Consider the following 14,681-nt stretch of genomic DNA (forward strand, 5'->3'; position numbering starts at 1 on the left):
GTGATTATTTCCTAGAACAAAAGTGAGAGATAGCAAAGGGCAAAACAGGATCGAAGCTAGGGGACGGGTGAAGATTTATTCATTTTCCTATCTTAAGAATCATGACGTTATCTACTTATGGCCCACAAGTACTTCTCACCGACACACTGTGAGCCTGACAGAGTGATGATTAAGGAGCTCCAAGGTGTTTTCTGGCAGGATCTAACTTCCGTATGAAGCGAGTGCTTTCCTGAGTCCCGCTAGCATGTATTGATTTTTCAAGCAGATCTGTGCGATAGTGTTTCTTTTAAATTTTTTTTTGAAGAAACTGGAAAAGGCAGGAACATGAAACACTTCTGGGTATGACTCACATAGCATCACATGTGGCTCCTGATAAGGGCTCTTTCGGCAGCAGACTGCTGTCCTGAAACATCACCGCAACGAAAGCTTCTCCATGTTAACCTGTCCATTGATATTGTCATTGTTCTGCTGGAAGAGGGAGCATTAGCCTAATTGATTACCCAGAACAAACTGGGTCAGCCCTGAAACCACATACACAAACAACAGAGATGGACTCAGCAGGTTGGATCAGTCTGGTTGTGCGTGCCTGTATCCATCCTTATCTATAGTCAAACAAAAAGAAGATATCAATTTGAGAAGGGAGGAACGGGGGGGGGGAGAGAGGAAAGGAAAAGGGGGAAGCAGTATGATTATATTTAAATTAAAATGTGTAAATACATACATACATACATAAATACATAAATGAGAGCGTCTGGCGTCCTTCACATCCCCTTTCTGTGTCCGCGATCTTCCTTGAGTAACTGAGGGCTGTGTTGTCTCAGGAAAGGAATGCTCCCAGGATGAAAGTACGGCAGCGGCCATCTTCACGGTCCAGATGGATGACTATCTGGGGGGCAAGCCGGTGCAGAGCAGAGAACTTCAAGGCTATGAGTCTACTGACTTCGTGGGCTACTTCAAAGGGGGTCTGAAGTACAAGGTAAGCGCTTCTCAGGGACTCGGCCACTGTGGTGTTTTCAAAGGGGTTCTCTTCCTGGTTGTTCACACTGTGTGTCTTCAGGGATCACAACTTCCTAGAGGGCATGGATTTGGTTTTTGTTTGGTCTTGGACTCTGTGTGAATGTACGTGCATGTGTGTGCGTGTATGATTTATCTTCCTGTTTGTCAGTAGGTACACAGGAAAGGAAACCCAGCTTCAGAAAAGTCCAAGACACTCTCTCTTGTAGCCTTAGGCTTATTCTCAAACACTCTGTGGTCAGAGATGACTTTGAGTTCCTGATCCTTCTGCCTCTAGCTCACAAGTGCTGGGCTGATATGTGTGTGCCGCCATACCTGGTCTATGCTGTGTTTGAGACAGAGAGCCCAGAAATTTCCAAATGCTGAGAAAGCAACCAACCAACTGAAAATCCTTCTTAGTTCCTTGGTAACTTAAAAAAAAAAACAACTGGGTAAGTATTAATAAATAGGTCTACCTCCTAAGGCAATGTAAAGGCTAGACCCCTTCTGCCTCACCCTAATTCTCCCAGTAAGCTTTGCAGTTGGACCATCTTTCCCTAGTCCTTCCCTCCCTGCCCATGAATTCAGCTAAAACACGAGGAACACCTTCCCCAGACAGATACCCAAAAGCAAAACCTCTCACTCCTGCGGAGTACCTAAGACCTTAGAGCTAAACAGGACTTTTGAATATATTCGCCTTTTAAAATGGTGCATTTAAGTCAGACCCAGGAGTGCATACCCACGTTACCAGCATTTGGGAGGTCGAGGCAGCAGGATCATGTGTTCAAGGCCAGCTTGAGCTATATAGTCACACTCTACATAAAAGTTCAGAACAAAACAACAACTAACAACACAGACCCCAAAACAATGATGAAAAGATATCAGGTTTATGTCTTTATCTGATTATGTCCTTGGTTGGACGTCTGCAACACCATGAGATGAGACAGAGCAGTCATAGATTTCTTCTCTTGAGATTCTTATTTCACACTCGGCTGTAAACCACTTCAAACATGACATTGCTGCCTCTTGCTTTATTGAATTCCCATCAGCTCCTCCAGTTTGTGTCAAAAGATCCTGAGGTTTCCTTCATTTCTATGAACTCAACAGTTTGAAGACCTGAGAGTTTCCGCTTGTTCAAAGCAGGTCCGATGGAGTCACCTTGCCAGAAAACCGTTTCATCCAGACAACTAGCTTGCTGCAGGGGAGTGCAGAAGCTTTTCAAAACCCTTGGTTTTCTGGGATGTACAATGAATTTCATACTAGTTGCCGAAACAGACATGATATGGGGATTAAGGATTACGGTAAACGATAAGATTCTAATATACCACACACTCAGGCTGAATTTGCTATTAACAGGATCCTGAAAATCAAATTCTAGAATACATATGCAAAAGGAGAGATAATAAAAAAGTAACTTTGTAGTTGTTTGAGTAATAATCTTCTATCAACTTCAAAGTTGCCACAGATCAGCATTTTTCAGAAAGGGGATGTTTCTAAGTTGAGGCCATATAGGTCATCAGGGTCAGCTGATTCTCTGATCAGCCACACGATGCTGGTGTGGGTGGCTGCAGGAACGACAGCATGCTAGGATGTGTGGCTAACATCAGAGATAACTAGCCACTCAGAAGAGGTGACCACATGGTACTGCTTCACCCCGTTTTTACTTTCAAGTTTATAGATTATACTATTCATGATATGCAAAAACAATATTGAATATACCCCCATTGGTGCATTTAGTGGTTCCGCCCTGTCAGGTAAATGAAGCAAGGCTCAGAGAGTCTATGCGACTTACGGCTGTCTCTGCTAGTCAGTGACCGTGTGACTGTCTGACCCCGACTGTCTGACCCTGATGCCTAAGCTGGTAATCACCATTCTCTGCTTCTCTCAACATAAACAAGTGACTCACACATCAGGATGGAGAAAGAATGGAAGAGTACCCAAGAAGCAGTTTAGTGTTTATTTTGAGTGGGCAAAACTTGGCAGAGCCTGCCATTAACAAGTCTATCAAAATCATGCAAGTTGCTGTCCACCATGTAAAGGTTCAGCTGGGAGCTGCCAGGATCATCTTCCTGCCTCAGGGTTTAGGTCATTTTTTTTCTAGGCATTTTCAAGGCCAGCAAAGTGGTTACCAAAGTCCATTACCCCTGCTCCCTGGCATTGAATTTCTGGCTCAGATCCTTTTACAAGTCGTGATTGTAGACAGTGACCAGCAGACACGTTTCGTTCACAAACCTGTGCTTCTGGTCCCACTGACTAGAAGGATCATCTGTTTAGCTGTGACCCTTCTTAGCGGGAGCAGAAAAGGTCTGGAAGCATCTAGTGCTAACCCAGATAGTGTTCACAAAAGAGCTGCTTACTTGCCCGTGCAGACGTATTATGGCGTGTCGTGGTGTGTCGTTTTGCTATATTTACTTCTATTATTAGTATCATCGGTCTGTATGATGTGGTGGGACAGGCTCGCATGCGTGTGGAGGCCAGGAGACCCCTTTGTGGAGTCAATTCTCCCCCTCTACCTTTCTGTAGGTTCCTGGGATTCAACTTAGGTCAGCAGGCTTGCCAGGAATGATTTACCCACTGAGCCACCTTGCCAGCCTGACAATAGACAGCTTCTTATGGGTGGGTGGGGGGCAGAACTGGTGGCATCGAATATTAGAAGCAGTATTACTTTTAATTTTAAAAATTATATTTATTTATATATTTATGTGTGTGTGTGTGTGTGTGTGTGTGTGTGTGTGGTGTATGCGTGCTGTGGCCCCTTTGTGGAGGTGAGAGGAAACTTCAGCAGTCAGTCAGAGAACTCTCCTTTCACTGGGTGGGTCCTGGGGATCAAGCTCAGGTTATCAGGCTTGGTGCCCAGCATCTTTACCTACTCGGCCATCTCACGGGCCAGAGAGAGGATTATGTTTTTTTAAAGAATATTAAATGTTCAAGGTATAAATTGCTCTGATGGTTCACTCTATGGGATTAGTCTGAATGTTTTATATGTGTAAAAGGGGCCAGAGATCACAATCTAGATTTGATTCTACATTATAACTTTTTTTCACATACTACCCTTTACTATTTTTTAATAAAACAGATCACAGTGTATTTCTACTTATTTTTAAAATGTGGCATGTTCTTGGAAAGCTGAAGCAGGGTGGTTGTAAATTTGAGGCCATCCTGGGCAACTTAATAATGCTGTTTTAAAAATATGTGCATATGTACGTATGTGTGTATATATATGTATAGATATGTGCATATAGATATATAAACACAATAGACTATGTGTTTTCCTCCCCATGGCCAGGCTGGAGGCGTGGCTTCCGGACTAAACCACGTTCTCACCAATGACCTGACAGCGGAGAGACTCCTGCATGTGAAGGGCCGGAGAGTGGTCAGGGCCACGGAGGTTCCTCTCAGCTGGGACAGCTTCAATAAGGGCGACTGCTTCATCATTGACCTTGGCACCGTAAGTTTCATGGGCACACAGTGACAGCTGTGGGAATTTGCCACATCAAATCAGATGCACATACCTTCAAAGATAACCACGTCCACGTACTTGGCAGCTGTGCAAATGACACACAATGTGAGACTTCAAGGTTTGTTGTTCTCTGACAGATTTAGAATAGAAGAGTGATTTGGTTCTTCCTACCATAGAAGAGAAACTGAACAATTTTCAACATATTTCCCCATCACTCTAGACAGATTTCCACTGGTTATTTTTGTCTTTGATTGTGGGTGAGAAAATACGGCTTGAGGTGGAGGAAATGATTCTCTAAGCAACCAAAGGTTCCAGAATCTAAGCTGGGCATATAATGATTCTAAACATACTGAAGAACTAAGAAGAAAATATTTTAAAATATGAACATACATGAGTACGTATGTGTGCCATACTGCTTCATATTTTTCCAATGATCTTAAGGTTATTAGATGAATAACTAGAAGTACAAATATTCTCATTATCTTAATAGCATGGGCAGTGGTATTTTATATCTAGCTTACTTTTTCTCCCAGGGAATAGGCTCCTTTAATGTCAGGCACATTTCTTAATCATTTTTGCTATAACAAAGAAGAATTTAAGGCCTTATGTTAGAACTGGTTTATATGGTGTCTTTTAGACTTTCAAAGTCATAGTAAAAGGCATTCCCTGCCCCTGAAGAACCATGTGCCTCGGCATAAAAAAGCAGGGAAGATGGATCCTCCTTCTTCTGATGTAATTAACAGCCATGTTTTGAGAGTCATTTCTTACACTACAACAAGCCGTACACAGAGTCCATGGCTTCAATCAGCATGTGGTTGGATTGCCTAGACCCCATTCAAGCTTGCACAGCTTTACATGGTGGAGGCAGAGCTGGACTTCAGGTTTATCCGATTCTCCTCTAAGCACTGTGTTTTACTGTAGCTAGCTGGCTGTATTTACGATAAAGCAGCAGACAGACGCCAAAGGTTTATTCTACTGCAGAGAAGGGAGCAGTAAGGATTCTAAAAGTGGAGCTATGTGGTTAGTTTCATGTGAACAGAATTAATTTGGCAACAACAAAGGCATGGTGTGTGTTAAGGTTATAGTTTGGAGAATAGCCCCGAAGCATTAGCTTCACCCGCTCCTCTAAGTTAGGGTGTGTCTATAGTTTCAATGCTGTTAGCCTATAATTTGATTGTTTTGGTTCATAGCATCTGAGATTCCACTAATGCCAATGCTCAAAATACAGTTCCCAGTCCTGCACTGGGTGTCTGTTAACAGATAAATGGCTGCTTTCTTATTCTGAGTTGAGTCAATTTCATGAGAAATTCCTTCCAACTTAAAACCCAACCCATTCCACTAGCCATATTTGAGACCTGGCTTTTATGTCTGGGCACAAACCAGCTACTGGGCTACTCCATCATTACCCTACACCAGAAACAAAGAAATACTTACTGGAAGTAAAAGACTGGTTCTAGGGATTGCAGCTTAATGGCTGATATCCACATATAATGAATACATACCACATTTAGCTTTCTAGGTCTGGGTCACCTCACTGAGGATGAAGTTTTTTCGTTCCAGTCATTTGCCTGCAAATTTCATGATGTCATTCTTTAAACAGTGGAGTGATACTCCATGCACCACAATTTCTTTACCCATTCTTCTGTTGAGGTGCATCTAGGATGTTTCCAATTTCTTGCTATTATAAATAAAGCAGCAGTGGACATGGTTCAGCAAGTATTCTTGTGGTAAAATGAAACCTTCTTAGGGTATATGCCCCAAAATGGTAGAGTTGCTTCTTGAGGTTGATTGACTCCCATCTTTCTGAGGAATCGCCACACTGATTTCCATAGTGACTGTACAAATTTGCACTCCCACCAGCAATAGATAATTGTTCCCCTTATTCCACATTCTTGCCAGCGTGAGCTGTCACTTGTTGTTTTTGATCTTGTCAATTCTGACTGGCATAGATGGCAACTTAAAGTTGTTTTGATTTTCATCTCTCTGATTGCTAAAGATGTTGAACCTTTAAGTGTTTTACACCCATTTAAGTTTCCTCTACAGAGAATTCTTTGTTTAGAACTCTATCTCATTTTTTATTATTTAGTTTTTTAATGTCTAGTTTTTTGATTTCTTTATATAGTTGGGATATTAATACTCTATTCAATGGGAAGTTTGTAATTATCTTTTCCCATTCTGTGGACTGTCATATTGTCTCAATTCTTTGCCTTATACAAGCTTTTGTGTTTAATGAGTCCCATTTATTAATTGTTGATCTTAATGCCTACCCTAATGGTGTTCTGTTCAGAAAATCTCCAATACGAATGCATTCAATGCCATTCCCCACTTTCTTGTCTATCAACTTTAGTTATCTTTAGTATCTGGTTTTATGTTGTGGTCTTTGACCACTTAGACTTGAGTTTTGTGCAGGGTGATAAGCATAGATCTACTTGAATTCTTCTACATATACACATCCAGTTAGATCAGCACCATTTGTTGAAGATGCTGTATTTTTTTCCAGTATGAATTTCTGGCTACTTTATTTTTTTTTTAAAAAAAATCAGGTGTCCATAGGTGTGTAGGTTTATGCCAGGATGTTTAATTCAATTCCACTAATCAACACTTATGATTTTGTGCCAATACCATGCTGTTTTTATTAATATAGCTTGTACTACAACTTTAAATTAGAGAAGGTGATACCCCAACAGTTCTTTCATTATTCAGGATTATTTTGGTTAAATAAAGTGTGTGTGTGTGTTTTTTGTGTGTGTATGTGTGTGTGTGTGTGTGTGTGTGTGGTTCCACATGAAGTTGTCCTTTCAAGATCTCTGAAGAACTGTGTTGGAATTTTGATGGGGGATTGCACTGAATCTATAGAATGCTAGGGGAGGATGACTACTCATTCATTACCACCAAAAATAAAGAAGTACTTATTGGGAGTAAAAGCCCAAAGGTATCATTAAGCCACACAGTTCTAAAAATCACCTGCAATTGTCCCTTAAACCTGTGCACTTTTAAGTATTTGTTTTAGCTTTGAATACATATTTTAAAGCCTTTTACAAGTGGTTTGCTTATGAAATAATAGCGTTTTCAAAGACAAAGAAGAAAGACTTGGGTTCTAGTTCTTACAGTGGTCTAGGTTCTCATCTGTGAAGGTAATGATTAGGGGATCTCTGCAGACCTTAAACAAGAAGCCCTTTCCGGTGTCTTGATTCATCGCATTCACAAGGTTTTACATTTTGAAGGGGATGCATTACGCCATTGTTGTCCAAATGCCATAAACCATTTAGTTATCACGAAAGACTTCCAAGTCAGCTTTCTAACTATCTACTCTTTGACCTTGGGCAAATGATTAACCTCTGGAACCTTGGCTTCCTCTTAGTCTCACATCCTGGCTTCTGATGCTCTCTCTATCCTCAGCTGACTGGGATTCACCCGGCATGCTCACACCTGAGAGATAACAATCATTACTTCAGTTCTCTGAAGGAACAAAGTCCTGAAAGGTGTGTGCGGGTGATTCCTGTTGAGTGGTGACCCCGGATGGGCCTGGGGCTTCGATCTCTATGTCACACTCTTGTCACCGTGCAGAGTACGTGCTGTGCTGTGTGAGATGGCGTGGATCTGAACATCTTGAAATTATTTCAGAATCTGCTGAATTCAGAACTGACAATGCAAGTCTCTCTGTCTAGGATTCTACTGAGAGTCATTTCTGTGAAATTATTACTCTATGAAATGAATGATGAGTTTCACAACGGGCCAGGTAGTTGGATGGGGTAGGCAGGTTAAGGCTCCAACAACACGTGCTTCTTCTCATAGGCAATGCCAGCCTATGGGTCTATGCCCATAAAACTTCAAGGGTTCAGGGTATGCATACCTCAAAGACATCTGTTTGTGTAACAATAAATGATCTTTATTGTAGAGATTTATTGTTGTTTTCAGTTGTGTGTTTGCTTATGTGTCTGTGTGTGAGTATGTGCGTGTGTGCTCAGGGTGTCCAAAGAAGGCACTGAAGCCCCCAGAACCGGAATTGCAGATGATTGTGGGCCACCCAGTCCTGGTGTTGGTAACTAGCTGGGGTCCTCTTCAAGAGAAGTATACACTGTTAACTGCTGAGCCATTTCTCCAGCTCCCGAATTAGCCTTATTTTATAGAGTTATCTTCAGCAAAACTCAAGTTTTCCCTGCTTTCAGGCTTCATAGATGAGATGAAGAGGCAGTGTGTTCAGCTACCTCTCAGGGCACAGAAATTTCCTGCACCCTGAAGGGTACCCAGGCAGGATCCTCTCGACTCTGCAGTAAGTGACCAGGAGATCCGTGTCTGAGTCACTAACCTTTAACCTGTTGACTTGTTGCTCAAGGTTTTGAATGGTGGTGGTAAGATCTTGTGATTGTCTTGATAGCTTTATTTAGATCTTATGATTGTCTTGATAACTTTATTTTGAGGTGTGGCACAGTGAACAAAGAAGGACCTTGAACAAGATTCTTCTGAACCCTAATATTTCAAGGGTAGCTCTACGCTAATCATTCAAAGACCACTAGCTGCTTTAGAGGGCACGGACCCAAAGCCTGTGCAGTTTGCTTTACCTCCCAAGTATGACAGATGCAAGTTCAATGCCCAGAGCTGTTGCTGAAGCAAAGCCAGCTGGACAACACTTAGGTTATATTTGTAACCTAAACCCTGTTTTTAATAATGTTTGAGAAATGTAGCTTTTGTGATAAACAGTATTACTAATGTGAATTCTATATGCCTTAGGAACGCTCTTTCCTGGGATCTTAGGTGTGTGGACATTCTCTCAGCTTAAGGTGTGAATTGCTGAGCATGATACGTGAGATTGTAATGTAATGAGTTTAATCAGTCAGTATGAAAGTAGAGAAAAGAGTGGCTATTTTAGGGAGTGGTTTTTATATTTGTCATTAGAAAATAACATGGGATGTGGCTAGATCTTCGCCAGAGCCAACATTTGAGAAGTAGAGGGGAGAGGGTCAGGAGTTCAGGTTCATCCTTGGTTACTGAGTAAGTTCAAGTTCAGTCTGAGCTAAATGAGACCCTGCCTCAGAACCAACAAAACAACAATTCAGCAATGCACCCGTAACTCTAGAGGCCTGGGGTGTGTGGCTGACTTTCACAAATGCCTGTGAGTCAGCCACAAGTGGAGAAGGAGGCTTGGAGGCCTCCCGCGGAGTAGAAATTCCTGTGGCCAGTTTCTGGACATGCCCTTCTGCTTGCTATGTTTCCCTGTTAACTCACTGGATGGGCGCTGAGGCTTGACCCTGCTCTGCTGCCTGGAACCTGTCACCCTCCCTCAACGTCCAACCACTTGGCTTTGAAAAAGCAGTCTCTACTTCCTGATTCACCAGGCACCAGTCCACAGTGTCTGGTTTATTTTTGGAGACGATTTCTGTGATATCATGGATGCTCTATCCTCATACACTCCCCATCACCCTTGTCCGTCCTTGTGTCTGTCTACACCCCCTGACCACGTCCCCGGGCTGTCATGGACACTGTGTATTACTACTTCCTACCCTTAGCTTCACTCCTTCGCTGGCTGGCTCATCTTCCTTTCTCATCTGCCTGATCAGTGTGCCCACCTGCCACCAAGCAGTGTTTTCTAAGTGGCACTATTTTTAATTATTTTCTTGTTATCATGTTCTTTTTTGGATTGTACTCACTCTCATGGTGATTTAAATGTTCTGCCCTGGCAATTCTCCATTTCATAGTCTATCCCTGAGCTCAGCGTATGTTTGATTTGCCCAGATATTTTAACTTCTATGTATCATGAGACCCTTAAACTGAACAAATTCAAAAACATCAAAATAAATAAATTGATAAATAGGAAAAGGCCATCAACTTCACTCTCATTTCAAACCATTTCTCTTGCTCTCCTACATTGTAACAGAACCACTGCTCACTGGGGCCGTGAAACTCCAAAGCCACGAGTCATATTGATAACTTCTCCCAGGATGCCCCTTACAGTCAGTCAATCACTCTCCAAGTCTACTCTAGACTTGCCCATACTTTTATCACCATTGCTACTCAAGACACCATGGACGTGTTCCCTCCAGAGGCCACGTCTTTGCTTCTTCAGATGGCTTCCTTTGCCTGGGATAGTTTCCACTTCTGCGACAGACACCCAACAGCATCTCGTGCTCAGACACGCGTCACAGATGTTGCCTTCTTTGCAGGATGCCCTCTGACCTCCTTTTTTACTGCCTCATCCAGGCTGTGGCGGAAGGTCTCTGCTTGTCTGTCTTTTTGTCGGCCTGGAGGATGTCCCGCCTCTCGAGGCGTTTGCCACATTTTCCCTCCAGTCACTCAGCGGCTCCCCTCGCTGCATTTGTTCCTCGTACAAAGCCTGGAACTTACAGGAACTGCCAGCAGATACGGATACAAACGTGTATCTATGCAGCAGAAAGCACGTGGGCTCACGGGAGCTTGTGATGAGAGATACGGTTTTCGTTGCCATTGGCAACTCAGTCTTACTCGATCCTCAGAGCCCTTTTTCCATGGGGGGGGGGGTCTAAAATGTAAACCACACACACACACACACACACACACACACACACACACACACAATGTTGTGCCCAGGAATAGGGTGAGGTTGGGTACTTAGAAACTTCACTGTAGCAATGTGGTTCTATTTATTGTTTTGATTTCTCATTTCTCCCTCTCTGTCCTCTCCTCCTGTGGGGTGTGTGTGTGTGTGTGTGTGTGTGTGTGTGTCTGTCTGTCTGTCTGTCTGTCTGTCTCCTTATTTTTCAGTCATGTGCTTATTCTGTAGCTCAGGTTGACTGGAATTCATTTGTCTAGCCCAGGTTCACCCCAACTTCAAAACACCCCTCCTGCCTCTGCCTCCCTTGTGCTATGGAAAGCCACCATATGGTTTCCTAGTGTTTTGGAACAAACAACTCTTTTGAGACAAGGTCTTATTGTATCCCACACTAGACTCAAAACTCCAGTACAGCCAAGGTTGACCTTGAACTTCTGGTCCTCTTGCCTCCACCTTGCAAGGGCTGCGATTGTAGGTGTACGCCATTGCACCCAGCTGTGTTCATTCCTGAGTTTTGGGCTTTGGTCTCTGTTCTTTGGACTTTTGCTATGAACTTGGTCTTCTGACATCATGTTCTCCTATCAGCTGCTGTTTAACTCCTCACAGGAACACTGCTTAGTTCTTCCTAAGGCATGACAGAGGGTTGATCCACTTTGTCCACGTCCCACCAGTGGCCTGACTGTCTGGATCATGCCCCACAGTCATTTCTGCTCTGATACTCAGGCTCAAGAATGACGATATGAGTGATGAATTTGGTCATCTTTGTGTGCCTTTAACAAAAGTACTGCAGATTGAGAAGAGTGAAGGCTTAGTTTGGCTTGTGGTTTCAGTTCATGGTTGCTTGATCCCATTGCTTTGGGGTCTGTCTGAGAGCATATCATGGTTTGGAATGTCTTGTCGAGGAAATAACTTACTCATGGCATCTGAAAAGCAAAATGGAGGAAGAGAGGGGGCTGGGATCTCAATATCTCCTTTAAGGTCATGCCACCCTCTCACCACTAGACTAGACAGGCCCCATCTCTTAAAGGCCCTGCTTCTTCCCAATAACATCCTGGGCTGTGATGTCTATCCAAACTATGCTGAAGACAAATCCACTGAGGGCAAGCATACCAGTGGTCACTGCTTCCGGTCCACTTTCCTTCGTCTCTTTCTTTTCTTACATCGTATTATAGTCTCGCCTAAGAATTAGGAACTGTGATCTGGGTGGTGGGTGCATGCCTTTAATCCTAGCACTTGGGAGACAGAGGCAGGGGGATCTCTATGTGTTTGAGGCCAGCCTGGTCTACAGAGCGAGTTCCAAGACAGCCAAGGCTACACAGAGAAACTCTGTCTTGAAAAATCAACCAACTGACCAACCAAACCAACAAGTGGAGTGTGTGTTAGGAACCGTGATTCCAGTATTTCCTAGCTCCTAAGGACACGACCGTGCTTCTTGGTACACAAACCATCCTTCCAGGCATCTTTCTCTCATTCTCAGAATAATCTTTCTGTTGAGGCTGTGGCTCTGCTCGGCAGTAGAGTGCTTGCCTTTTACACATGGTGCCCTAGGTTCAACCCTTCTGCCGACAAAAGAGAGTCTTTTTCTGTCACAATCCCAAATTCATACAGGCTTTTATCTTTTTTATCTTTGCTTTAGATGAAAAAAAATTTAGTTTAAAAATAAAAAAAAAAAAAGGATGGGCTAAACAATTGTTCTTTGTTCTGAATAAATTAGCCCTTACTCCAAAGTAGTGCGCAACAGCCGTTTCCTAAGAGGGGAGCCTGTGGTGAAAGGCAGAGATAAGAAGAAGGATAAACTCAACCTGAGATCCCTACACTCTGCCCTGCAGTACAAGCCAGGGCCCATGCCATTGCCTCTCTGCTCGGCAAGCGGTGGGTAAGGGTGAAAAGAGCTGACTTTTGACCTCTAGGTGTGAGGCACAGAGCGTGGCAGGGTAGAAGGAGAGCGCGCTGAAGGCACAGTCTCCCTGGAGTCGATGCATCGACTAAGATGCATCCTAAGAACGACAATGGCGGTGACGTTAGGATTTCTACTTCAGTTCTCACTTGTGCCTCCATGTTTGGATATTTTAGAAAAAAAAATTAGATGCTGAACTTGTCATTTAACCCCAAAGGATTCTGAATTTATAGGTCGGGGTGACACTTGGGCGATCTTGAAGCTCCTTCTGCCTGGGTTGCTTATTCCGGGGTAGTGTGGATGCTGAGAACCACTTCCGGTTGGGAGCTCTCTGCTGGTGCCCAGCGGTTCAGGGCAGTGGGGCCCCAAGGCTGTGTGAGTCATCTGAGTAGCTGAGTCGCCAATGGGCACGGCTACTGGAAACGGCTTTTGATAAAGTGGCTGGAAATGGCTTTTGATAAGTGGCTGGGAAGCCCCTTTGACTTGAGAAACACTTTCCTCGTCCAGAGAACACGGCATCACCTGCTCTCTCTGGTGCTGGTGTGGCAAGAAACCCAGAGCTGGAAACCTGGTGTCAGTGGGTGGCATTGGCATCAGCAGACAAGAACTGTTCAAGCTACTTCCCCTTTCTCTGTCCCTCTAGTGCAGTGATTCTCAACCTTCCTACTGCTGCAGCCCTTTAATACAGTTCCTCATGTTGCGGTGATCCTAACCAAAAAATTATTTTATTGCTACTTCATAACTGTAATTATGTTACTGTTATGAATTGTAATGTAAACATCTGTGTTTTCTGAGGGTCTTAGGGGACCCCTGTGAAAGGGTCCTCTGACCCCACCCCCCAAATAGGTCACCACCCACAGGTTCAGACCCACTGCTCTAGGGCACTACTGAGAATGACAATGTCCGTCGGTCCTGCAGGTTTTATCCTTCTAAATCGCTTCGGTTCTCCTCTGTTACTGTTGCTCTGCCCAAGTGAGGATGCAGTTACTTCTGGTCCCCAAATATTCAGTGGCCTTGTGTATCAATTATTTACCTTCTACCCTTCATTTAAAGAAGTGTGGGCTGGTGAGAGGGAGCAGCCCTTAAGGGACTGTGCCGCTGAACCTGGCAACCTGCACTGGGTCCCCAGGACTCACGTGGTTGAAGGAGAGAGCCAACTCCTGAAGGCTGCAGGTTATTCTCTGATTTCCTCACGTGTTCCACGCGCATGCATATGCACCCAGACACCACCTCAGACACACACGCACACACAAACACACACACAATGCAATTTTAAAATAAAAATAAATTAAGATGGATTTGAGAGAAATAAATACATATACCACTGAAGAATGGTAAATTAAATTGGTTATAGTGTATAAATATGCATCTGTTTATCCCCAAAACCAAGGAGGTTAAATGGTGATATGGAGAAATCCAAAATCATTGTTTTAAGCTTAGAGAACTTCTGGACAAAAGGAGTCTCTTGATGAATTTCTGTATTTAGTTAACTATGTCTAAGGAAAATTAAACACAGGAAAAACCGAGGTAAGAAGTGAAGTCTAGGCCACCATTCTTCTTTGTAAAATTTTAGAATAAGTAACTTAGAAAAGAATTCAAATGCAGTGTAACTCTGCCAAGTTTGCAGTGTTGTGAGTCAACACCACACAGGCTGTTCTGTGCCCCTTTCAATTACTCTCCAAGGGCATCATTGAGCTAATTTTTGCTCTTGTTTCCTGTCCCCCGTGGTGTCTGGCTGCCCTTTGATGTCTTGCTTACTAACTTTGACCACGTAGTTGAAAGGAAAATTTTGAAATGTTGGTTGT

General features: G+C 43.4%; 1 protein-coding gene across 2 annotated transcripts in view; it reads left to right on the top strand.

The window, feature by feature from the left end:
* Scin (scinderin) overlaps positions 1 to 14,681 on the top strand; it is a 69,027-nt gene that overhangs the window by 5,504 nt on the left and 48,842 nt on the right. For both annotated transcript variants that reach the window (XM_038337130.1, XM_038337131.1), the window contains exons 2-3: positions 822 to 976; positions 4,280 to 4,441. In XM_038337130.1, the coding sequence (XP_038193058.1) occupies positions 822 to 976; positions 4,280 to 4,441 (317 nt within the window). The remainder of the gene's footprint in view (positions 1 to 821; positions 977 to 4,279; positions 4,442 to 14,681) is intronic.

Source organism: Arvicola amphibius, chromosome 7, assembly GCF_903992535.2.
Source record: "Arvicola amphibius chromosome 7, mArvAmp1.2, whole genome shotgun sequence".
NCBI classification, from domain to species: domain Eukaryota; kingdom Metazoa; phylum Chordata; class Mammalia; order Rodentia; family Cricetidae; genus Arvicola; species Arvicola amphibius.